Source organism: Nelusetta ayraudi, unplaced genomic scaffold, assembly GCF_046127955.1.
Source record: "Nelusetta ayraudi isolate G7.1 ecotype Tasmania unplaced genomic scaffold, CSIRO-AGI_Nayr_v1 ptg000006l, whole genome shotgun sequence".
NCBI lineage: Eukaryota > Metazoa > Chordata > Actinopteri > Tetraodontiformes > Monacanthidae > Nelusetta > Nelusetta ayraudi.
In genome coordinates, this window is record NW_027466056.1 from 2,893,027 (window position 1) to 2,919,389 (window position 26,363).

The window sequence follows — 26,363 nt, forward strand, 5'->3', positions numbered from 1 at the left end:
GTGCCAGATGGAAGTGGAAAAGAGCAAATGAAAATAATAGCACAGAAATCCACCTGACAATCTCCACAAATCTGACAGTCTCTGCCAAAATCGTGATCTAATTACACACAAACACACACCTGGTGGGTAGGAGCCGCAGTACAAGAGGGACTACTTTTTTCTGCGTCTGACTGACTGACTGACTATGGACGAATCTTGCAGCTTCTCAGGGGAGCCTGCAAAGAAAACGGTCAACAGAAACGGCGTAGTTTCAAGATGCTCATCCATCTGTGTGTGAAACTAAATGCAAAAGATGAGAGAAACAATTACATTAACAATTACAAAAATGTTTTCCTTCCAGGACTCATGACCCGATGCACACAGCTGATTGAAGGGAATGTTCCTGTTAGCCTGGGTAGTAATGATATAGCACTGCAAAACCAAAGTCAAACTAAAGAAGAAAAAAGCAATAGGATGGCCCTTTAAATCTGTTTTTTTCTTCTTAAACTAGTTAAAAACTAGTTTGATGTTATTTGGGCTTCGATGGGATGACAATTGGCAAGTTCAGCTTCACTGCATGTATGAACATGGTGGGGGAAGGGGGAGGTCGCACACTGATGGTCACACACTGGTCAGGCTAATCCCGCCCCCTCAGTGCTGCAGGACAGTCTGGACGCCGGTGGTTTACCCAGCATGCCACCTGCTTTCTCAGCAATAAGGAGGTTCGGAGGGAGGTCCAGCTGAGTGAGGCCTGGCAGGGGCGGGGGGAGGATGGGAGAGGAGGGGCGGGGGTCGTAAAAAGGATTTTGGGGTCGGTGGTGGAACAGAGGGGTCTTTGTGCGTCTGGAAAACAGTCGGTCAGAAAACACGGTTGCATAGCATATCAGCGTATGGGAGCGTTTTAGCTGACAAGGAGCCAAAAACAAGGTTGGAAAATGGGGGTTAAGCTGCGAGAAACGACACTTTGTTGTCGTGACCGCTGTCCGTATCAGGTTTCCAAACATCAGCGGCGGCACAAATAGCCCGGGGTTAATCTGTGCATGATCCCTCAGTCTTCAGAGAACATCCTGTCCCCGTGGTGGCCTGCTCCAAGAAAACGCCTTTGGAGGTCAGGGTAGGGCAAGAGGGGTGAGGTGACCCGCAGCGAGGTGAATATAAGACCTGGACAGGCTCAGGTTGAGGAGAAGGTACAGTCTCCATCCTGGAGCTGAACGGGCTGCCAAACACACAAAGAGCTCGCGAGGATCCAGGATTTAATTGGAGAGGCTATAAATACACGCAGCGAGCAGCCCAGAGGGTCACGTCCGACCTTCAAAATGATCCAGCACCACATTCACGCCCAACATTGAATCACGTTCGACTGGAACGTTAGCTTTAGCTAATGGGACAAATAATCAATTATTATTATTATTGTTGTTATTATAATAATAATGATGATAATAATAATAATAATATGTATGAATCTTAATATTTTTTACTCAATATGGTCATTTTTCAGCATTCAATATCAGCAATTCCACTTTACATGTGTAGTTTTCCCTTATTAGACCTATTCCGTGACATAAATCTACATGCTAGCCGACATACAAAGCAGTGTGTGTAGGAGATTATTACAGATTATAGTGATCCTTTTAGCATCACAGCAGCACAGGGGATTAAAAACAAACATTTTGCAGGGTTCTTTATACATTCATGTTTCCACCTTTTTAGCTCATTGAAAAACCATATCAAACACAGTCGAATGCGTCGATATCGTGTGAAACTGGCCAAACGAACCGGTTGTGGCGGGTTTTTCAGGCGGTTCTCACCGGATAGACGCCGCTTTGTTCACATGACGTCGTCTTATATCCTACGTATTGTGGCGCCAGCGTGGAGGTCCACGTGAGGGGGAAGAGATTCATCCGGGAACCTTGGCGGTATGTTGGGGTGCTCTGGGGGAAGGGGAGGACCGGACCAATCGCAGCACGAACTTCGGGGTCTCCACTTGCATATTGGCACGCCCACCGCGCATAATGAGGCGCGGCAGCGGTGAAGAGCGGCACTTCCGGGTCAGCAAACCGACGTCACTCTGTAGCTTTGAGACGGTTTTTAGCGATAAAATCTGACGAGGAAGAAAAATTTAAGATAAAACTTAATTTGATTTTTTTTTTTTAATTCTACGTCAACCATCTGTACCCACTGGCATATTTCAGAAGTTTCTACCATTTTTTTTTTTTTTTAATCATTTTCCACAAAAAAATTCAGAGGCAGCCCAGCTTTTGTTTTCTCATGTTTTATTTGAGGTGCGACTGTCTAGTGCAATTGAAACGTCACATTAGTGATGGGCGGAGAAACATGCACACAACATCCACAACAAAAAAATTGTGCGAGGCATTTCCCTTTTTCCTCTACCGTCGTCCATTTTAAATAACTTCCCATTTTTCTTCCTTTTTTTTTTTGCTCTTTTTTCTTTTTCTTTTCAAATTTCGGGAGCCAAGCACGACTCCTTGTTGCGCTAGCAGCCGCGCGGCGACACTTGGCTGTACAAAAAGATGGAAAGGATGAAGACAAATTAACAAAAAACAGAAGAAAAAACATAAGAGAAGATTGCAAGTTGTATAAAAAAAATGAACCAAAAATGAAAATAAAAAAGTTGCGTCTCCACGTGGCAGAGAAGTGTCCGATGGGGGATGATGGGGGAGCGAGGTCTGGGGCAACAGCACGACGCAGTGAGTCAGAGCGTGGAGGTAAAGTAGTCCTCTTCTGTTCCCACCCTGAGTTATGACATCACAGGTAGTTCAAACCTGGTGCAACCATAGATAATATATATATATATATATATATATATATATATATATATATATATATATATATATATATATATATATACATATATATACATATACATATATACATATATATATATATACATATATATATATATATATATATACATATATATATATATATATATATACATATATATATATATATACACACACATATATATATATATATATATATATATATATATATATATAAGTGTATATATGTATATATATATAAATATATATATATATATACATATATATATATATATATATTTATATATGTTCATAGAAGTTTATGTACATCCCATAATACACCTTATTTAAAAAAACAAAAAACAAATAATCAGCTGGTATATATGTATCTATGGTTAGGAACCAGGCACTTGGCAGAGCTGAGTTGAGAAATATTTTCTATCAGTACAAAGTTCAAAGCCTAGAAACAGTCGCATTCCGACGTCTTCGCCTCGTTTGTTTTTTGTGTTTTTTTTACATGGGTCACATGACATTATTACATCAACCACGTAAACAAAAGACAGCCTAATACCTCCCCCTAAAAAAACAAACAAACATGAAAAAAAGAAATAAGACGAGGATCCCTGCATCATGTTGTCGGGTTGGGAACCTTTTTAAAAGAGTTCTCAGGGTGAACAGCTGTCGTCGCACAGCCGTTCAAGCTTTCACCCCCCCAAGAAATAAAATAATATTAATAATTATAATTAAAAAAAAAACAGCTGGACTCTTTGACTCCGCGTCCGTGGTTGTCGCTTTGTCCGTTGTCATCGTCGTCGTCATCGTCGGGGGAAGAAAAGGTGCTCAGGAGGCCGCAGCAGGAGGACAGGAAGTCCAAGGGAGGCGGGCGGTGCGAGGTGGAGTCAGGCGTGGTGGGGTTCGATGGCACGCTACGTTGAAACACCACCAATGAATTAATTAGACGGCACCAACGGACCCCAGCAGAGACAGAGAGAGAGACAGAGATCTGGTCCTGCTGATTGGGGGGGGGGAAGCCTGACCTCAGCCACTTCCTGTGCGGCGCAGTCGTGGTCAGATTGTGCGAAGCGAGGGGGCTTATGAAGTGGGGCGGGCACACGCGCACACAAACGTGCCGGTGCAACTCCAAAGTCTGTTTTAAATTAAATGTGCAACAAAAAAAGTTTTTTTTTTCCCCTCCGGTTGACGTCGTCGTGGTGGTGACGGTTGTCACGCATGCTCGTGCGCGCTCGTCGGCGTTGCTTGGCGTAGAGTCGCTTCACAGTATGGCGAGAGCCCCCATCCACCTCCCTCCCACATCTTGGTGGCACCTTCCCTCCAGTGTGCAGAAGTTTTCTTTTGTCGTTGTTTTTTTCCCACCCGACTTTATGCCGACGCGCCCGAGTTCTGCGAGGAGGGCGGGGGCAGGGCCGAGGCGGGCCCGGAGGAGGGGGCGGAGCCAGGGGGCTGCTGGGCGGCGGCGCCGATGGTGGCGCCGCCCGTCGGGGAGCCGCCGGTCTGCACCTGAGCCTGGAACTGAGCCATCTGCTCGGGGCTGGCCAGGTTCTTCAGCAGGTTGTTCTCCTGCTCCAGCTGCGTGTTGCGCTCAATCAGCTCCTTGATCTGCTCCTTCAGCACCTCCACCTCCTCGCGCACGGCGTACATCAGGTGACTCTTCACCAGGTCCTACAGCGGGGAGGGCAGGGGCGGCACAAACAGTTTAATATTTTTAATTTTGCTGTTGTGAGTTTTTCACAGTACGACCACAGGAAATATGAGGCCGGTGTACTCGGAACAGTCAGAGGACGATGGGAGCAATCAGAATCCTCTGACGGGTGGTGGTGGGGCGGGGAGGGGAGGGGAGGGGAGAGGGGCGGAGCTAAAGCCAGGGATTAGCGGCAACACAATCTGTTAATCTGTTACTTGCAAAGAATGTTTGTTTTTTTCAACCCACATCGTCCCGATTATGTCGATGATAAGAACGATGGACAAGATTCAAAGTTATTACTGTTAACGCAGAAGCACTCGTCTCTCAGGATTCAAATGAAATTCCGCGTTTTAACTTTCCACATGGAGTCTTTTTTAAAATTGTTGTTGTGACCGCCTTTAAAACACATAAAACGTGTTTTGGTGGAGGGCAGGTTTTATGATGTTATTACCACGTGATGGGACATCGACATGAGGAGTACAGGTGGCGTTTTTAAATTCTGAATCTATACTTATTACTTCATAATAATATAATATGCTTGAATAAGATTATGTTGGAATAATCACTTAACAGCCCTGCAATTTATTGTTAATATACATATGTATATATATATGATGCTATAGCGGGGCTAGTTGGAGTTACCCGATTATATGAGATGAGTCACTTTACGGTCCTTTTGTCAGCGCCTCTTTGTCTGACTAACCCCCCCACCCCCCGACACGGCCGTGAGGAGAACAAACTCAGCATCACTAAACCTGCGCACCCCCCCGCACCCTCAACGTCCCTACCCGTTCCCTCCGACCTATGAATAACTCCTCCTTTTATTAAATGGTGCATTCCATGGACTAAATGATGCGGTGAGCCGTGCCGACCTGCTGCGGAAGGATTTGAGACCAACGACCCCAGCAGCAGCAGCAGCAGCAGCAGCAGAAGCAGCAGCAGTAACAACAGCACCTCCTCCTTCTCCTCCTCCTGCTGCAGCAGCAGCAGCAGGAACAAAATGTTCCCGCACCGCGGTGGGAGGAGCCTATCAGTGGCCAAGTTATTTATACCGAGGCGGAGGGAGGCTGCGGCCTGCCTAGCAACGGGACAGGAGGGGCAGGGGGAGGGAAGAGGAAGGAGGGGTACGGGGGGGGGGGGGACTGTGCGTTTGCATCAGAGGGAGAGAGAGAGAGAGAGAGAGGAAGAGAAGGATGGATTTGGGGAAGCGGGGGGGACGTTTGGTTTGTCACACATTTGGCAGGACGTCCAAATCAAGACGGCAAAGAGGAGGGAAGGGAAAACTGCGGCAGGTGCACAGCAGTGTGCATCATTCATTCATTCATTCATTCATTCATCACTTCACCACACCATCATCAGTAGTTTCAAAGCGTCAAAGACGCAGATGTCACTAATTAGACTGTCAGAATAAAGCATATTTCAGAAGCAGCAGCAGGAGGAGAAGAAGGTGGGGGAGGATGAAGATGAGGCAGGGGCGATGGTTGACGTCATAGCCCAGGTTACGTAACATGACGGCGGAAAAGGGGGGCCTATTTACAAACAGCGCAAGGCTATGTCGGTGGTGGTGATGGGGCTGCGGTGCAACTCACCATGGCTTGTTCGATCTTGTTGTCGATGGCCACCACACTGGCACCGGAAGAGCTGCAAGACAAAAAAACACAACACAACAGGGTGTAAATGCACGAGGCAGTATTAAAAAAAAAAGAAAAAAAGACTGGAAACAGAGCGGGGCAGAAAAAAAAACAAAATACACAAACATACAAAAAAACAAACAAACAAAAAAAATCGCTGAAAAATTAAATCTTAATTGGGGGGGGGGCGCGAATCGCCGACCCGACCCCCCCCCCACATCCCCCAATCCGGTCCTGTCCCGTCCCAGGCCGTTACCTATTGTCGAGGCGGACCGACGCGCTCTCCTTGCCGAGCACGGACGACAGGAACGATATGGAGAAATTCCTCAGCTGGCAAACGCCGAGATCCATCGCCACCGCGTAGCACTGCGGGTTCATGGCAGCCCGGTCGGCGGCCCCCGGTCAGCGGCAGCGGCAGCAGCGGCGGGCCGGAGCAGCCGACTCCCGGAGCAGCAGCAGCACCGCCGCACGGTGCATTATCTGCCTGCCCTGTCTGTCTGCCTGCCTGCCTGTCTGTCTGTCCGCGGCGCAACGAGGAGCGACCGGAGGCTGCCTGCAGCCGGCGGAGCTGCAACACAAAGACTGGAGTGGCGGCGCTGCGGCTCGGCGCTCGGCGGCCGCCTCCGCTGCATTATTCATGAGGCGGCGGCGGCGCCATTGGCCCGTGCGGCCAGCTCATTAGCATAATATATGCAGCAGCTCCGGAGAGGGCGCTTGCCTCGGCACGGACGGGATGGAAACATAACCGAGACAACTATTTATGACTATAAAGTAAATTTGACTGTAACTTATTCAATTAATTTCCAAGGAAAACATCGATATGTATTTATTTTTAAACTGGAAATGACCATTAAAAACGTGGAAGGCAGGTGTAGGGAGACCACATTTGGGGCAATGTCGCCACCTAGCGACCATATATTAATACAACTATTTCCCACAAATGCACGCAAGGCTGCTGGAGGTTAATAATCTACGTCAAGGTCATCAATTATCTCCAAGCCGAGCTCAGGTCCCTCAGCCGGCGCCACAGCATCAACAGTGAGACTTGCGGACAGGTGGGAGCAGCGGAGGAGCATCTGGTGCACACATTCAAACTGGGAAGACTGGGAACACAGTGTTCTCCGGCACACAACAATGGGGCCTGCAATCCGGAATTTGGTTTCCTAATGAAAATGAAACATTTTGAATCCATTTGAAGAAGTGACAGGAAGATGAATCATGTGTTTTTCCCCCTCCAATGGAATAAGATTAATCAGTTTTTCTCCCTTTTGGCACTGTTTTATATTGGGTGTGAAAATATGCCGTTCTCATGCTCGTCATTCCAAAAGCAGAGAGCAGATAATGCGACAATGGGAAGGAAAAAAAACATTGACTGCACAACTTGACGTGAGTCTGCGGGTGTTGAAAAACACCTGAAATAATGAATATTTGATTTTAGAGAGAAAAACAAATATGATTTTTTTTTTTTTTTGCTAAATATTTCCTGCATTTCCAATCAAGTTAAAAATAATAATCGAAAGCTAAGTCTGTAGTAAAAGGGAACTCTGGGGGACCGATCAGGTCACACACGCAATGGGACACGTGTGGTGGGGTGTGGTTCATCATGGACTGATTGGATGTTGCGTTAACAATGGGGCCGGTGGAGGCGCTGTATCGGTTCCTAAGTGGAACCTTTTACTGTTGGGCACTTGTGTCGTTGGGGGTCAGCGAACACACACACACACACACACACACACACACACACACACACACACACACACACACACACACACACACACACACACACACACAAAAAGGACACCTGCGAGTGCTTCACTTCCTCTTTGTGTGAGTCGAATGTGACAGAGTGACTTTTAGGGAAGTTGGACCATGTTGATTCGGGGATGGGAGGGGTTGAGAAGGGGACTGGGGGGGGGGGGGTGCTTAGAACACAAGCTTCAATTCAAAGTGGCCACCACAACTGATGGTCCAGCGAGAGTGTCTTTTGGCCGTGTTGGGGCACACTACTGGTTTCACTGGTCTGCGACTGCTCTGGTTTTGACATAACAATTGAAAAGTCCCTGCTGGTGCTTGTGGATCAGGGCCGTAGGACGAAATGTTGCTCTCACACATACACACACAAGCTCACACACAAGTCAGGTAGGGACGCAGTGTCCTGGAACATGTATGGAGCTCCATGAGGGTTTTGTTCGACATGCTTCATGTTTCAGACGTGACCTCCAGGACTGATGCCGCTTTCACAACTTTTGCGTTTCAAACGCGACGACGACGACGACAACAGACGACATTAACAACGGCGACGACAAAGCGCACATCCCACCCACCAGTGGGCGGTAGGGGGGGCACACCAAGGTGACAACGCCACAGCCGCGGGTTACCTCTTGAGATGTTTCTCCAGCTCCCAGAAGAGCAGCTTCAGCGCCATGGAGCTGCGTCCTGGCGCTCCTCCTCCTCCTCCACCTCCTCCGCCTCTCGCCTCCAGCAGCACCTTCTCTCTCATCGAGGCGTGCACGCACTCCGACTGAGACACCCCCCGAAAACAAACACCGACACCACCACCACCACCTCCTCCTCCTCCGTCCGCCTGACCCGCGCCCTTTGACCCCCCCAACTCCCTCGCGCCCCTTGGAAAAAGAGGAAAAAACAAATGGGGAGCTTCACATTGGGGTGGCTGGACAGAGCCGCGGTGGGACGGCGGAGCGCCCTAGTCCTTCGCCAGCCCGTATCGCACAGGCGAGGCGGACGAGGAGGTGGGAGGAGGAGGAGGAGGAGTGATGTCACCGCGTGATGGCTCCTGTGTGTTCGCAGCCTCCTCGTTACATAAACTGTCAGCGGAGATTAGCGACCGATCGGGCCAATGGGATGAGCTACTTTTGGACACACACCCCGTCGCCAGCTTGCTTGGCTCCTCCCCTCCCGGGCCCGCCGCTTGCTGCGATGGCGGCCGAAAACGCAGGATTTCTTTTTATCATTGTTTATTCAAGGAGCCTGCACTTCCTTTCTTCATCCCTCAGAGAAGAGGAGGAGGAGTTCTGTGTGTGTTTGCATGTCAGTAGCTGACCTGTCAGTCCGCATCAGCGTAAACACGCACGCACGCACGCACGCACGCACGCACGCACGCACGCGTCGCATCACGTGTTCGTCCATGCTAGCGTTAAGAAAAAACACCCAATGAAAACAACGAGGTGGCTGCTGAATGAAGTCAATGAGTGACGATGGAGAAGCTCAGGGCACAAAATGGCGGCGGGCGGGCGGGCGGTACGGAGGGACGGGGTTTGTTGGTGGGATTGCTCTCATGGCGTGCGGGGAAATTATTAACCTCATTAGCTGGAGGTCACGTCTCCTTCGCTCCCCTCTAACCGCCCGTGTCACTAAACCCACCAAAACAGGAAGCCCTGGTGGCGGCGGCGGCGGCGGAGGAACGACGGACCAATCGCACGCCATCGCCGTCGTTGCCGCTTCCCCATCCTGTTTCCACGCAGCTGCTAATTCAACTTACTGACGACGAGGCGGAATAAAACACACACACGGCGTTCTGCTGCGTGTTTTGGGTACATGGTGTTCTCTGGGGTCGGGGGTCACTGTGCGCATGCCCGCACCGAAACAAAAGGCTTCTCCCACCAGCCAATAGGGACGGGCGACACGGCTTTGGCCAATGGCGGCGGGCCTTTTCTTGCGATGACGTCAGGCGCTTCATTCATTATGTAGGGCTGCTGAGCGCTGACCCACATATTACCTAACGACGGCGCCGTGACACAGCGAGGGCCGAAGCCCCTCCCCCTCTCCTCGGACGCAGCAATTATCCTAACGGGGTAACAAGCGCCTCGCGATGACGTCCACCCATTGGCTTCCAATTCTAAAAACAAACTTGGAAAATGAACGCCTGATTTCTTGACGCGTGGCTTTTCACTTTCCACCACAGCGTAAGCGGCCAATCAGGCCGCTTGTGGGCGTGTACCAATTGGAGGGGCGCCACCAGGTGTGCAGGGCAGGCAGGTGGGGCTGCGCCAGAAGAGCTGCCCCACCGACAGCAGTACAATTGTGATTTGCAGGTGTTTCTATTGAATGGTGAGAAGCGCATGAGCCGTAATTGTTGTAAAATCTCGTCCCGCGAGACCCCACTTTGAGGAGGCTGGAGGTGCAAAACATTTTGCGATGAATCTGCATTTCGACGTTGTTTGCTGTCAAGAATGGTTGTTATATTTTTCTCTTTGATTACTCCTCCTCCGTCCGAACGTAACGCTCCATTTTGCCTTGAAGTGAACTCGTCAAGTGACCCCGTACGTCACGTCTTCTGACGTGTAAATGTGAAAAAAGTATTTCCATAACACTTTTGCAATATACCTCTATATCGATACGTCTGAAAAACCACCTCATGAGAGCATCGAAACCTTATTCAAAGCCATATCTGAGAGGTTTTTCGAAGCTCGGGTGTTTGCGTTACCAGTTTCTATTGCGATATTTAGGTTTTGCGCAGTTCAATGGTTAACAGAAATGCAGCTGCTCTTAGTCCGTCGATTACAACTAAAACTCCCTGTTTCTGTCCCCTACAACCACCACCACTCCAAGGCTGTGGCTCCGCCCCTTTCAGATTAGAGCTTTTCAAAACCGATCCGACGTCGGAAATCTCAGTGGCACTGGAAGCACTGGATCTAAATGTGTAAAGGAGTAAAGTGATGAAGGTGACGAGGCCTTTCACATCAAACTTCCACATCTTCCGGAGAGCGCCTCACACGATGCAACCTTTTTTCGCCTCACAACGTTTCAGCCTCACTGTCCCTGCACCGTGTTGTCGAGTGAAAAATGGCGTTCCTAGGATGCGAGAGTGTGTGTGTGTGCGTGCGGTCCTGGATCTGGTCCAGGGAGCTTTAATGGATAAGAGTCGGATAACAGGGGGGAGCCGAGAGGAAGCGCGGTAACCGACAGGAAGTCATGGAGAAACCGCGTTAACCTGACCGCCCCGATCACACACACACACACACACACACACACACACACACACACACACACACACACACACACACACACACACACACACACACACCTTCTCCACCTCCCTCCCCCTCCCTTCATCCCACTGCCAGAGTGGCAGCTTTTCTGCATCGTCGTCATCCCAAAGCGGGCCAGAGATGTGGGGTTGCGTGCCTCCACTTTGTGTGTGTTCCTCCATCAGCTACACTCTGTGTGTGTGTGTGAGGGTGTGCGCACGCGTGCAGAACTGGCAGGATCCGGTTTGGGATGCTCCGAATCGCTGGCATTTCCACAGAGGAGGGCGAAGGCCGACGGCAAGAACGAGCACACATAAAACACACACACACACACACACACACACACACACACACACACACACACACACACACACACACACACACACACACACACACACACACACACCACCAGGAAGTAGGGATTTTATATATTTGGAGAAGAAAACGCCAGGACTCGATGCGAAGGTATTTATAGATCTTGTGAGTCGTGGACGTGCAGCGTGCCAACAACATGGGTGACTCCTTGAAAAAAAAAAAAAAAGGTATAATAATGAAGTCAAGGAGGCCGTAATTAAAAAAGAAAAACCCTCCATCTGTGTTTGTCGAGCGCAGAAGCTCTTGATCTCCTCCCAAACATGGTAGCGGCAAAGAGCGGCAGCAGCGGCTCCGCTGGAGCGAGAGCACATCGCCGTCTGCACGCAAGCGCCTTATGTAACCGCCGGCGGTGGCGGTGGCGGCATCTGGGCGGCAGAGCAGACAGACGGGAGGAAGGAAGGAAGGGGGGAAGACAGAATGATGAGGCCTCATGCATTCCTGCAGGTAAAAATAACAGGCCAGAGGACAAAAGTATGAGAGGGGCTCAGCATCAGAGTGTGAGGAGGAAGAGGATGAGGAAGAGGAAGAGGAAGAGGAGAAGACGCAAGTCTGGTCCAAAGCACCATGAAACCTCTTCCTTCCGAAGCTCCACGAAGTAGCCACTAGCTTGGTTTCCATTCCATTTTTTCGCAAAATAAAAGCAAGATTTCAGCAATATTTTGTAAGATTTTGACAAAGTACAATTGCGATTTGCAGGCGTTTCCATTAAATGGTGAGAAGCGCATAAGCCGTAATTCTCCTAAAGCCTCGTCCCGCGAGACCCCACTTTGAGGAGGATGGAAGTACAAAACATTTTGCGTCTTGGAGAAGCTATTTGAAGTGAACTGTTACCGGGTCACGGTAAAGCACATCCGGTGACGTGTAAATGTGTTTCCATGACACTTTTGCCAAATACCTCCTCTATATATCGATGCGTCTGAAAAACTACCTCATGGTGAGAGCGTAAAAATCTTTTAACCATATTTGAGAGGTTTTTAGAAGTTTAGGTGTTTCCATTACCGTTTTTTTATGGTCATATTTAGGTTTCGCGCAATTCTAGGGGTCGTGGAAACTAATGACGATGAAGACTGCAGCACAGATTAGAGGATTAACCTCAAATCTGGCAACGTGGAAACACCGCCATCATCATCTGATTTCTGGAAGACGCACACAAACAGAGGAGGCCAAGAAATAACACATCCCGGGGTACGAGCACATGTGACGCACACAAACATTTGGGACGCGTCCGCCGCTGACGCTGCCCTTTAATCCAAGATCTGAATAAATATTATACAATCAGGGGGGATTACGCAACTTTGGGACGCGTCACAGGAAGTGGACATGCAGTCAAATGGACACCAAAGTTAAACACACACAAAAAAAAAACAACCCGGCACCGCACTGACAACCAGGTGTGTTTTATGGGAATCCCTCCCGCTGCTCTCTACCAGGAAGTGCGGCTTCGCACAACTCCACAAGGTCAGGTTACCGTGTCTAGTGACGTCCAGTGGAGCAAAAAGAGAGGCTGGAGGGGAAAGAAAAATATTTTTAACCTGGCTGGAGAAGAAGAAAATAATCTTTCTGGCTCTTCTGTTAAAAAAAAAACAAACTTTAGCCACTTATAACCTTCCAAAACTTCCAAAAAGCAGAAAGCAGCTGCTTCAAAGTCACTAAAGACTAAAAGAGAACGCAAAAGGAAGTGAGTGCGAGCCTAGCTGCTGCTAAGCAGGTTAGCGTGGGTGCTGCACCGTGATCAGTGTTGGGGCATCGTTCCTGTCCCTCAGACTGGCTTGGATTCGACTCCGCCCACCTGCCTGCCGCTTGTCCGTCTCATTTGGATTTAATCGATCAATTCAGAACAGTCGCGTTTGAATCACAGGTACAAATGGCGGACCAGATAAAGTGCAAGTGTGTGGTTGGCAACATATTATAAAATAGAAAAAAAATGTATGACCTTTGAATATGATCGTTCAAAGTTCAAAGATACTTTTCCGTATTTTCCTACAAAATTTCTATCCATCAATCAATCAATCAACCAATCAATATGTGTATCTATCTATCTATCTATCTGTCTACCTATCTATAAATCTATCAATCTATGTATCTATCTATCTAATCTATCTATATGAAGTCATGAAAAATGACTTTTCCCTCCGGCAGGGCAGTAAAACCAAATATATGCACGGATGCAAGGGTGAGCATGCCACTGGTCTCGCGGCTCGTGTTTTATTTGACACCAGGAGAAGAAAAAGGAGGAGGAGGGGTGTGGAGATGCACACCTGTAAAAGCCTGCAGTAAACGGCTTCACACGATTTCCCACACGGACGCACGCACGCACACAGAAACACGCCGGGGTCGTAAAAACAAAAAAATAAAAAGCTTCTCTCACGCTGAGAGCAGGAGATGAGGAGACTTGCAGCGACACATCGGACGTTCTCCAGGAATCTGCAGCTGCAGCAGCAGCAGTAGCAGCAGATCGCTGAGGAGGCACACGGCCGCAAAACGTGACACCGGGCCCAGACTCCAGCCGAGGCTCCACGTTCTCATCTCACATTGATGAGCAGCACGTGCAGACTTTGTGGAGTCGGAGCGAAACACAAGAGCATTTCTGATGATTTTCACGTAACTTCAACCAGAAATCGTCACAATCCAGTGAAGCGGCGCTGCTCAAAATTCTGGAGATTGAAAAATTCTCAGTCACCACGGATGGATGAATAAAATATTCATTGCTGCTGCAGTTTGAGTCACTAACGCTGAGACACAGTGAACAAACAGCTCGACAAAGTCCGACCAAAAACACATTCTGACAGGAGCTGCGTTGCTATTTCTGACAATCGTTTGCTTTAAATCAAGATCTTATTGATGCTGTTATTTTGCCACTAATTGAAAAACATCATTTTCTTCTCTTGGGTGTTGAATGCACAGTGAAAATGACAATAAAAACCTTGAATCTTTAATTATTTCTTTCCCACTGAGTGGAGAATGATTCCCGGATGGGCCGGGCTAATATCTGGAGAACCAGTCTGGTCTGTCTGTCTGTCTGTCTGTCTGTCTCTCACTCTGTGTCTCTACCAGCACACTGCGTCACTGTCTCGTTCCACCGCCGGTTGCGTGCAGAGCGGACCTCTCCGCGCGGCCCCCGTGGCGCGTTCGAGGTCAGTGCGCCTCAAAGAACGTTAGGGCTTATATAAAGGGCCCCGGCAGGACGGCGAGCAGAGGCTGCCACCTGGTGGACGCGCGGCGGAACAGCAGCAAGGTCGCCGGCAGCAGAAAACAAACGTTCACACGCTTATAAAAAAAATAAAGGAAAGGAGAGGGTGAATTTCCTGCAATATTTGAGGGATTTCAAAGGGATCTTTGTTGCATCATTTGTTATGGTTCTCTTTTTGAGGGTTTAAAGAGGGAATACGGAGAAAAGAAGCAACTTAAATACAGTATGTCTTTGTTCCAAACTTGAAACCTTTTAAAGAAAAAAAGAATGCAATGGTTGAGAGCTACAGGACGTCCCTGTGGCAGCCCTGGCATGTGGGCCTTGCATGCTTTCCCACATAATTCATCCCACAATCCTTTGCGCTCCAGAATTGCACAACATGTTCTCTGCGACCTGCGTGGCAGGGCCGATGCAGACACTCTGTCCCTCTTTAATTTCACGCCTTTCTCTCAGAAGAAAGAAACAACATCTTTCCCCCACTGTCCTGGGATCTTACGCTGATTCTTCACGAGCAAGCGGACGGGAATAGTTTGGATAGCTACGATGTTTCGGAATGCGGCGAACGCCTCTTGACGGCCGACGGGCCTCGACTGTGATTTACGGCGTCGTGACAACATATAAACATATGTTTGGCAGCGGGGAGACAAACGTGCCTGGCGTTTCTTCCTCCCGTGACCAGCACATAGTTTATCTTTCTGGTTATTGTGATTTTGGTTAATCGTCATCTGAGTCATTGTTCAGCAGAAGAACTCAAAAGACCTTTCACAACAGTCGACCCGAGGTTTTGGCTGCATTGGCTGCCTTTAACGACCAGTTTACCGGCTGCTGCCTGGGGAAGCCTTTTAGCCTTGTAAAACAATATGGCTGGCTGCGTGCCGGGAGGGGGCGGGGCCAGGGCGGACTCGGGTCGTAAAACAGGTGTGTCAACAAGAAAGGAAAGCGCAAAACGAGAGTGCGGCTCGTAAAGAGACGGGAGCAACGTTTGCTCGCACGAGCGCCGCCGCCCTCTGCCACGGGCCTCGACGTCTCAGTGTCAGATCCACAAAGCGTTTGCGTGGCTTTTGCGGCAGAAAATTCGTGTGTACAGCGCCAACAACGGTGATTCTGATCCACAGAGAGGACGCAAACGTGAAAATCTGCGGAAAATGCGCCCAGGCGCAGGTAGCGGCAGGGTTGCGCCAGACTCATTTGAATGTATTGAAATGGGTCATTACGCGCAAAAGGACACGCCCCCTTCTATGCAAATATGCCTCATTCAAACAGCGGCAGATCCAGGAAGAGTTTGCGCTCGTGTCCGCACGCAGTTTGACAGACGTAAACACCGCCGGCCAGAACCAGAACCAGGCGCAGCTTCTGTCTGTCACAGTGTTTGTGGCTTCTGAGTGAAACTTTCCTCTCTGAAAAGCCTGAGATATATATATGGACCCCCAAATCTCATATATAGATCGGCATAGACCACAGTGTATACGCCAGTATTTTAGATAGGCTATGAAAAATACAAATGGTACTCAGGTGTTGGTGACTAACGTTGACTGAGCAGTCTTGGTAGACGGAGGAGGCATCGTAATGCCAGGCGCACACAGGAGCAGAGTTTCACTGTCAAACACACGCTTTGGCGCCAACTGCTCTCAGGTTGCCAGACCGCAACATTCGCACCCGTTTTCAGGTGCCGCATTCGTGGGCGTGTTTGCGCCTGCATGTCATTAGCGCAAAAACCTTTGTGGAAACCCGCATCTGTGGCGCCGCAAAACGCGCCGCATTTTAGCGCTGCACGCCCTTCTTTGAGGATCTACGCCTCAGTGCTCAAACAGACACACGCACACGTACACACTCGTGTTTGTTAGGCATGTCACACAAACTCACAACGGTTTTCATTGTGAGCAGGTGAAAGCCGAAGCACAACGAGCTCTGAAGCTTTTCAGGGTGATGGCGAATCAACCCTCGGGCGGGGGCGGCTCCAACACCCCACTGACCTTGAAGAGGTACCGGTGCCCTTTTCGACATCACAAAGGAAGCGAAGGGCGACTCTTCTCTCTCACCTCCGCTGCCGAGCGCCTCAGAGAACAGAGACAAGCCGAGCCGAGAGGAAATCTGGCCGGACAAAAGGGAACATTCTGTGCAGCTCGACTGCCTCAAACACTGAACGTCAACTGACGACGAGCGTCGGAAACCATCGTCCTGAGGCCTCGTAACTTGAGTGGGGGGGGTTAGAGGAATGAGTTTAGAGGCGAAACCAAAGCGTGTTGGAGGTAAGAGTCAAACGTCAGGTGAAGGTTTCAATCACCTGCTACTTGTTTTTTAAATTGTTTTGGAGCGTCAGAATTTAAAGTTCATGCTTCTGCTGTCCAGAGGAAAAAAAAAATCGAAATACGGGCTTTTAAATCCTTTCGATCCTACACGTCGTCCTTTATGAAAGATTGTCAGCGATGTAATTTGCCGTTTGACCTTCAAGTCCAGCAAAAACAATACAAGTCTGACGGCAACAACTGCTGAGCATGTTCAGTCGTGCGCACACCATGTGCCCGTTAAAACCCCAGCAAACAGTAAATATGGGTGGCAAGTGGCCGAGTGTGACGCGGCCACAGCTCGACAAGAGGGCCTTGTGATGCAGAGCGAGTGCTAACACACACACGCACTAGGATCTGGGTGTTGAGGAGAGCCAAAACGATAAAGTCAAACAGCAGAAACACACACAAACACTGCACAAGTCCAGCTGTGTCTGCAGCTGTGTGAGCCGAACTGCAGAACACACACACACACACACACACACACACACACACACACACACACACACACACACACACACACACACACACACACACACACACACACTTTGCCATGGTTTCACCCGCTGCGCTGCTAATTCCATTAGGAGTGTGTTCAGTGGTTTGTTGGGCCTTAATCGTGGGGACGCCTGGAGGTCACAGCGGGGAACTGATCACAGTGTTTGTGGAGGCGAGCCAAATGCACACAAACACACACAAACACACACACTCAGCTGGACTTCCTCCACATCCTGTCATTCTTGCACCAACAACACACCACGCAGCGGCAGCTCCTTTGAGGAAACACAGTGGAGAATTATTTCTTTTCAGAACCGAGCTGAACAGTTGAGGGGGGCAGGGCCTCGACCGCACAGCGCCCCCCTACGTGACAACGCGATGGGAGACGGCAGTGAGCGTTTCAGGTCAAACCAGAATAGAGACATCTGCTGAGTCACTGTGCTGGAGGCCAGGAGGGGGCGCTGTGACTCAGCAGCTCCACTAATAGAACGTCCAGCCAGTTGCTGTTTGGTGTTTTTCCACCGTGTCCCATCGGCACAATGTCACAGCGGACAGACGAGCAGGGCGAAAACACACACACACACACACACACACACACACACACACACACACACACACACACACACACCTCGATGTCAGTGCACACACAGAGTGTCAGCTTTTAAAAGTCTGTGCATTCTAATTATGGGAGTAACAACCACAATCACCACTAGCAAGACATGATGGAACATTGCACTAAAACAGAATGAAGCCCCTCCCCCCTTCCTCACCTGTCCTCCTCTCCTTCTCCGTGTTGACTCCTCAGTCCCGCCGCCGCCGCCGCCATGAACGCCGTGGCCTCCGCAGACATGCCCATGTGCGCCAGACTCGCCGCCGCAACACCAGCCGCCACCGCCCCCTCGCCGCCCGCTGCCATGCCGAAGCGGGGCAGGCTGAGCAGGCCCTGGTGGTGCAGCAGCAGCTTCTGGGCATCCTCCAGCTGGGAGGTTCGGCCTGAGGCCGGGGCGAAGGCAGCGCCCGGGGCCAGCAGGGGCTGCAGCACGGCCGTCAGGGGCATGGGCGGGGCCCCGTGGAGGGCGGAGGGCCCTGCTGGTGGGGGCGCCGCCGCCGGGAGCTGAGGCTGAGGTTGAGCTGGCTGCGCTGGGTAGGCCACCTGGGTGGGCGGCGCTCCCTGAACTCGAGGGGGCAGCAGCTGGGGCGGTTGCCCTGCTGTGACCCCCGTAAGCCCTGGGACCGGAGCAATAGACATTCCTTTAGTCAGAAGTGGCAGCGGAGGCTGGACTTGAGTCTGGAACGGGGCGGTTGGCTGGATGAAGTCCGGCTGCCGGCCGCCCCCCGCAGCCAGGACCCCCGCGTAGAGCTGAGGCGGAACAGCGTAGCCGCCCTGCTGCTGCTGCTGGGCCTGGTGGGGGTCCACGGCATAGGGCAGCGGCTGGAGCGGCGCCACGACCGGTTTCTGCAGGTGCAGGCCGCCACCGGCCTCCTGCGGGGCCGCGTAGGAGGTCAGGGGGGCAGCGGCAGCAGGCTGCGGGGGGCTCTGCACTGCCTGGGGGCTGGTGAAGTCCTGGCTCGGCTGCTGGTAGGGCTGCAGCGTGTGGGGAGGCTGTATGGCGGGCGCGGCCTCCGACTCCTGAGCAGCCGCCATTGCCGGCGCCAAAACCTCGCCACCTTTCGAGGGTTCGGTCACCGCCGCCGCCGCAGGAGGGACCTCCTTCTCATAAAACTCAGTGCACGTCCATCTGCCTTTGCGGAACGGCTCCGAGTTTGTGTCCAGTTTGACCACCCTGAACCGGGAGCCTGTGGCCGCTTGAGTTTGGGTGTGGTGGGTCTGAGTGTTAGGAGCAGCAGGAGCAGCAGCAGCAGCTGCAGCTGCAGGAGCAGGAGCAGCAGATACTGGGCCGCTACCCCCTCCAGAGGGGGCGCTGGCATTGTCAAAAGCCGTAGCTGGAAGCGCAGCCCCGGCAACAGCGTTTGTAACATTCCCACTGGCTGCTGGGTGCAGTTCGCCGGCTGGCGGCAGGTTCGTCCCGGCTGCAGGTTTAGTGTTATCTAACGCTGACGGCCTCTGGGTCTGGCCGGTCCCAGCCTTGGAGGCCAGCGCCGGGCTGGAGCTGGCCTGGGGCGGGGGCGTCGACAGCGGTGGCTCACCTCCTCCCAGGCTGTTGGAGTGATGGTGGCCGTGCTGCTGCTGAGGGTAGTACTGGTGCTGCTGCTGCTGCTGGTGGGGCACCGTCCCGTTCACCATGGAGCCGTGGGGCTGGATAGGCTCGTTAGGGGACACCAGTCCGGGGGTGTCCACCCCGTGGAGGCTGTTGAGCGTCTCGTCCGATGAGCTCCTCTCCGGAACCCCCGCCTCGGCGGCCCGGGACACGGAGACGTCCAGCATGTCCGATGACAGGTCCTCCGTGTGGGACTCGTCCATGTCGTCGTAGCTCTCGGTGTCGTCGGCCAAACTGTTGTTGCCGCTCACGTTGATCTGTGCCGAGGTGACGCTCGTTATCTGGAAGCCGCTCTTCTTCTTCACCTGAGCCCCGGAGACCTGCGACTGGGGCGGCTGCTGCTGGTGGTGGTGCAGCCCGGGAGAGGACGAGCCGGCCTGGGTCGGGTTGTCGTCACCCACGGTCGCCGCTGACGGAGCGGACGCGCCGCTGCTTCCCCTACGGTAGTGGTACGCCGTTTTCCGGCTGCCAGTCCCCAGCGGGTCCCCGGGAAAGTCCTGGTGGCTCATTTTTGTTATTTGTTTTTTTACTTATTTATTTTAAGTTCCCAAACGCCAACAGCCAAACAGTGGCAGAGAAGCTCTCTGCGCTCCCTGCTAGCTGATGCTAGGCTAGCTGGGAGAGCCGCAGTACCGCGATACTAACGAGCCATCAGTGAGAAGTCGGATGATTTATGTCCTTTAAAAAAAAAAATCAAGTTCAATGTTCCGGGCCGCGCTCGGCCTCAAAACGATATTGCTAAAAACAAAAAAACACTTCTGTACTCTTGAACACGACAGTCAACTCCGCCGACGGTCGATAAAACGCTCCGAGCAACGACGATTAAAGGAAATAAACAAAGAATGAGGAATTGAAGCTAGTCGACGTTAGCTTGACGATTAGCCATGCTCCGGAACAACATTTACTCCATGACAACGATATTTAGGAGTCACCTAAGGCAGTGGTGACAATAAAACATCCACAATCCAACCCTAGACCGATGCTGGCCACTCGTCTGCGCGCTTGGCGTGAACGTCGTAGCCTTTAGCTGACCGGTGTACGTCGCAGGAGAGCAGCCGTCGCATCCATTCCTCTCCTCGGACGTCGACTGTCCCGTTTTTCTGCCCACCCGCTTGACCCACTCCCAAAAAGGTGCCGAGCGACACTTAGAATCCTTTTGCCTCCAAGAGGGTGACGGTGTCAGCGTAAAAGCCGTTTTCGTAGAGGCTCAAAGTGCCGGTGAAGTCCATCTTGGTGCGCGTTTCCCCGAGTCCGCGTTTGCTGTCTCATTGCCGGCGAGCAGCAGCAGCAGCTAACGGGGCTGTCAGCCACACGGGAGGGAGGGAGGGGAACGCAAACACTGACAGTGCGCATGCGTTTGCTGCATTCAAAGCCGTCGACTGAATCAAGCTCCGCCAGAGTCAAACGACGTAAAAAGCCACCAAGTACGTTCGTTCTAATAGACGTATTGGCCCATTCTTCAATTCTAATCGGCAGACGGCGCCGTTTTTAAAGTTCCGCCATTGATTAGCGGTCATATTTAATGTTTGTTAACATAGGCGGCACGTGTCGGTGTTCGGAGTATTTGTGCGTCTGATTTACAGAAGTTACGACGCCCGGCAAACGCAGCATGGGTTGTATTTATTATGCTTTTCATGGGACCCAGCTGACTAAAAAGTGCTACTATAGGCGAGTTATGTCAACAAAGACAAGACACGTGTTATGAAACTCGTCTGTTACTATGTAGTAAGCTGATTTAAAACATATCAAAAAAATACGCACCGAATGCAGTGTCATTTTAGACTTACACCTTATTTTAAAGAAGTGGCAGCTTCTGTTCTGTTTAAACAACCACAATCGCACAAATTGTTTTGCGAATTGTCAGGCCTGACAAGTCCCGACAAACCTACAACGCTGTGGCTGCCCTCAGGCGAGAGGCTTCACACAATTCACTTAATAAGTCGTCCAACACTCTTACAGCCCATCACGCATTTTCATCTGCCACCCCGCCGGCCTTTTTCCTCTCCTCCCAAGCCTCACTCATTTAAAGTTATAAAAGCATGTATGAAAGTCATGTTGGCTGCGTGCACCTGCAGGGGAGGGCGCCCTGTGGGAAAGTTCCACTCTGAAGTCTGCTCCAAAGGTTGTGCAACGCTGAAACCGCACAGGGTAAACAGAAGAAAACGCAGGCGGTGCATTCTGTAAACGTTCAACCACAGCGTCTGGCTCGTTCCTAGACAGCGTCAGCCTGCTCTGATAAGAAGCGCTGACCTCACGGAGGCTTTCCAACACACAGAGCGAAAAAAATAAAAATAAAATTCTGTGAAATGCCCAAAAAGCCTTTAAACATGCTGTAGTTAACAATTTTAGCCACAAGGGGGCATTACACCAACGTGTTATTATTCATTTTATTATTTTTGTTATTAATAACAGTTGTTCTTGTTTATTCACATGCACATACCAGCCACGCTACCAGAGAGACTACTGGCTTAAATTGTCATGTATGCGATAGCGCTGATGTTTCCAGAAGGATGAGTTGAACACATGTAACAACAAACTGAAAAGTGAAATGATTTCTTTCCCACTGGTTACTAAAGCCAAACAATTCCTTTCATTTTTTCCTACCCCAAAGAGCAAGGGGGAAGCAGAAAAATGACAGTCGGGATCTTCTGACTGGACTGTCTGGAGCAGCCCGGTGTCGGCTGAAACAACCTGAACCTGAGGCAGAACTGTCCTGAACCGGTCCAGTTGTGACGGACTGGGACCCGACGTCTGATGAAAGGCGGCAGCGGCTCCTCCTCCTTAAGGTGAACCACTGTCGTACAGCGACACAGCTGCTGCTAATCTTTGAATGGCAGGTGGTCAGACGGGCTGTGGGGCTGCGTTGTGAGTCACAGCCAAAGGGGGCGCTGTAAGGAGACACAGAGGAATATGGGTAAAGTTTAAATGTCAGTTGTTAGGTTTTAACTTGTTACTTAACACCTTGTGTGTTCAATAACATGACATGGTGACATTGTCCTTCATTAACCAGAGTTCAGCACCTGAACCCGCTACTCCATTTTTACATCTGTGTTTGTTGCACTGTTGCATCATAAATTCCAAGAGTGTGCAACAATAAATTCTGACTTAAGGGCGGCAAAGAGCAAATGGACACAGATCATTCTTTTAATATATTCGTACATCTGGTGAATCAGTGCTTCCTCTACACACCAGAGTAGAAACATACGTTCATAACCTCAGCTGCCTGGGGCTCTGCTTCTCAAAACATGCCCAGAGCACCTTGGCTGAAGCGCCAGAACATGCAGTGGAATTTAGGGCTCGCAGTAGGGTTGTACCTCCACTAGAGGGAGCCCTTCTGTGACAGATGTCCACCTCAAGCGCAGCTTTTCTGACAGGATCCAGGTTGTTAATGGGTCGAGTGAACAGCAGACCATGTGACTCACCAGTTCATTGACGTGTGGTGGGAGGGGCAGGCGGACCACTCCTCTTCATGACTCTGCACGGGAGTGTAATCCTCGGGGGGACATACAGGCAAACTGTATCTGGGCTGCGGTGACATCACCATGTAGCCCGACTCCTCCTCGCCGGTTTCCCAGCGCTCCCGCTCTCTCGCGGGCAGCTTGACCATCTTCATTTCCACGTAGTCGTCGGAGGTCCGACTGCCGCACGAGGGGGTCCTGGGCGAGGCGGAGCTCTGAGGGGAAGGCGTGCAGGAGGCGTCGGGACTTCTGGGGGTCAGGGAGAGGCGAGAACGCGGTGACTTGGGGTTGGACAGCTTGTCGCTGTGCTTGCGCCTGTAACGCTTAAAGGCGCTCCGCTTCTGGCCGCCGCAGGGCGGCGAGCGGCCGAAGTCCGGCAGAGCTCGCAGCTCTCGGACAGCCACGTGGACCTTTTCGTGGATGCGCTGAGCTGCGTTTCCTGCAGAGACAGAGAAAAACCAAGGCGGGTCAATAACTAGTAAAGCTAGATACACTTCCAATAAATACAAACATTAATTAATCACCTTTGTCTTTTAGCTCCATCCAAATCTCTCCGGGGCCATGTGGCGCCGAGCGACCCAGCTCCAGGTAGAAGGAGCCAGGCGAGTGGCCGAAGCGCCGGACGCTCAACAGCGGGAAGTCGACTGGTGGCGAGTAGCTGCTCGTATTTAGTCGGACCAAGAGGAGCGAGGACGCCGTGAGGCAGAGGAGGCTCTCCCCCGCCAGCGACCCGCAACAGCCCAGACCAGTGGGCTTCACCGTGACGGCCCAGACCTGGCAGCAGAGCGCAGGTTCAGGGTTGGCATGGAACAAAAACAAATAAATTAAAAAAATTTAATTTACATCCTACATGCTGACTACAGAATAGTCAGCGTTATGTTTTATTTCATCATTCAAAATCTTCATCTTTGGAGACCATTTTTCTATAGGAATCTGGGGGGGAAAAAAACATCTGCATGAGACAAATGACACTTAAAATTGTGGCTGCACCTCTCTGAAGAAGGCAGCAGGGGGCAGCGTCCAGTAGCCCTCATCCTCCTCCACCTCCTCCTCCTGCTCCTCCACCTTCTCCTCCACTTCCAACACCTTCTTCTTCTCCTGCTCTTGCTCCTGCTCCATCACCCTCTTGATGGACAGGTACCAGTCGTCTTGCTCAAATTTGTCCTCCACAGCCAGCACCAGCTTCTGCTCCTTGGTGTACAGCACCACCATGTGGCCCGTCTTGGCACTACCCATCCGGCTCACAAACAGGCAGCGGCTCAGATAAATCATCCTGACAAAGAAATGGGGGAAAAAAGGTGATTTTAAAATTGTGAGTCTGACATTCTGCAGTTCTTATTAGACTTGTCACTCTTGCTTCAATTTTGATTGTGTGGAAATCTGGAACAGTTCCTCTGTATTGACACAGATTCTCAGCACAATTTCTTTAGGCTCAGGTACATGATGACTGTGAACCCACCCCTGCTTGTTGGAGTCAAACAACACGGCTCCACCACCGGACTGCATCCCCACAAACGTCTCCCGGTTCTCGTACCACTCCAGTCGGCTGGGACCCGTGTGGCTCCCCGATCTCAGGACAAAATACTGCAGGCGGCTGCGCTCCTGCCTGCCCAGGTAGCCCTGTCTCACCACGTCAGTATTCGGCCTGGTGAAGGTCACCAGAGGGAATGGGGTGATGGACTTGTGGTTGAGACAGAAGGGAAATGTAGGCTGAGGTGACGGCCGCGTATCTGTGTAAGATGTCTGTGTAGAGGTGGAAACGGAGTGCGTTCTCTGCAGGCTGTGGTCGTTTTCAGTCTCATCCATTTTAAGCTGCGAGCCTTCTGCATGAACACAACAGATCAACAATTAGTCACTTTAAAATGGAGCTTAAAGTTGTACATATGCCGACAACCTTAAAACTACAATAACATTTTTTGATTAGTGAAATTACCAACTTTTATCTGCATCTGCAGGCTTGTATTAATATCATAAAAAACTGCTTTGTGACCAATAGACCTTAGAAATAAGCTGAATGTTTAAATTGGAATTAAATATTTTTAATTGAACGTAGTTTTTAACGCAACAATGAATAAAGTGCAGGACAGGATGGATGGCTTTTTTTTTTTTTTTTTTTTTTTTTACAAAGGAATTAAATAAATAAAGCTGAAAAGAACAAGCAATCCTGATTCATAGCATAGTCTACGCAAGCTACGCAGCCAATATGCAGTTATAAGTTGTGAATGGGTTGCCCAATAGTAGCAGCTACGTAGATTAAGATTTTGAACGCAAACACTATGCAAACGAATGTTAGTTTGTATCGAAAATAGGGACCAACCCAGTCCCGTATCGATTCAAAACGGGACGCACAATTTCATTGTCAAATACGGGACAATTGTGTATTTTAAGGGTCGGTTGGCAAATCTATGACCGCTACAGTAGATAACGAAAACACCTTCTTCATTGTTATTTTTCGTATCTTTTACTACAATTGGATTTCGAAATGTCCCCAAATTAAACGTACTTCATATAAACACATACAAACTCTCAGTTAAAAAAAAACAAACAAAAACGTTATGGCAGAGTATCCCACGTTAGTTTAACTTTCAAACTGCGACGTGAACTAACGAGATTGCTAAAAAAAAAAATAATAAAAAAAAAAAAAATATATATATATATATGATCGCTAATTATTCGATAGCCGTTAGCCTACTTTCGGCGATCGGCTGCATTATGGTTGAAGGGGTCATGACACCCGCTGCCACGTTTGGCTAATTTCCTTGAAGCTAATTGCTCGCTAAATTAGCATGTGAACTTGCTCCAATAAATAGAAGTTGAAACGTTTTGAACACGAAACTCACCTGCTACTGGCATGTTTGCACTTGGAAATAAGCGAGTTTACATCAAGATTAATTGACCGGCAGATGCACGGCAATTTAGAAACATACCATAATTTCGCGACTGTTCCAGTCAAAATCAGTTTGACGTTTGGGTACGGGGCCTTGACGTCACACCGCGCGCATTCTGGGGACTCTCTTCCGTGTTGATGGCCGTATCAATACGTACGTGCGACATACGTACATCAATACTTATTATTGTTTATGTTCGGACAGACCACGGCTCCGACGTGCCCTCACAATACGCATCCCAGGTGCTTCCGGTGCCAATCGACGAGGCTTTCAGGTGCGCCCTGTAAAACTTGACACAACAATTGTGAAACACTAGCAAAGACTTAAAATTATTATTATTTTTTTTTATTATATTAATCTTAACCTA

General features: G+C 50.2%; 2 protein-coding genes across 5 annotated transcripts; both read right to left on the reverse strand.

Moving 5' to 3' along the window:
• Positions 1–3,191: 3,191 nt before the first annotated feature.
• On the reverse strand, positions 3,192–21,814 carry LOC142881212 (TSC22 domain family protein 1). 3 transcript variants are annotated; one of them, XM_076015357.1, is made up of 3 exons: positions 18,202–21,328; positions 6,054–6,105; positions 3,192–4,442 (listed from the first exon to the last, which is right to left on the reverse strand). In XM_076015357.1, exons 1-3 carry the CDS (start codon positions 20,157–20,159, stop codon positions 4,143–4,145), a joined length of 2,310 nt encoding a protein of 769 aa, XP_075871472.1. In that variant the 5' UTR covers positions 20,160–21,328; the 3' UTR covers positions 3,192–4,142. The 3 variants fall into 3 exon arrangements, with proteins under 3 accessions (XP_075871472.1, XP_075871488.1, XP_075871480.1); XM_076015373.1 differs by lacking the exon at positions 18,202–21,328 and adding an exon at positions 6,352–7,048; XM_076015365.1 differs by lacking the exons at positions 3,192–4,442; positions 6,054–6,105 and adding an exon at positions 6,471–7,258 and having other exon boundaries at positions 18,202–21,814.
• Positions 21,815–22,233: 419 nt separating this feature from the next.
• LOC142881234 (insulin receptor substrate 1-like) lies at positions 22,234–26,298 on the reverse strand. Of its 2 annotated transcripts, none has more exons than XM_076015381.1 (6): positions 25,949–26,298; positions 24,568–24,931; positions 24,099–24,381; positions 23,633–23,882; positions 23,073–23,547; positions 22,234–22,538 (listed from the first exon to the last, which is right to left on the reverse strand). In XM_076015381.1, the coding sequence occupies exons 1-6, from the start codon at positions 25,959–25,961 to the stop codon at positions 22,241–22,243; spliced, it is 1,683 nt and encodes a 560-aa protein (XP_075871496.1). In that variant the 5' UTR covers positions 25,962–26,298; the 3' UTR covers positions 22,234–22,240. The 2 variants fall into 2 exon arrangements, with proteins under 2 accessions (XP_075871496.1, XP_075871505.1); XM_076015390.1 differs by having other exon boundaries at positions 26,036–26,297.
• Between the last annotated feature and the right edge of the window lie 65 nt (positions 26,299–26,363).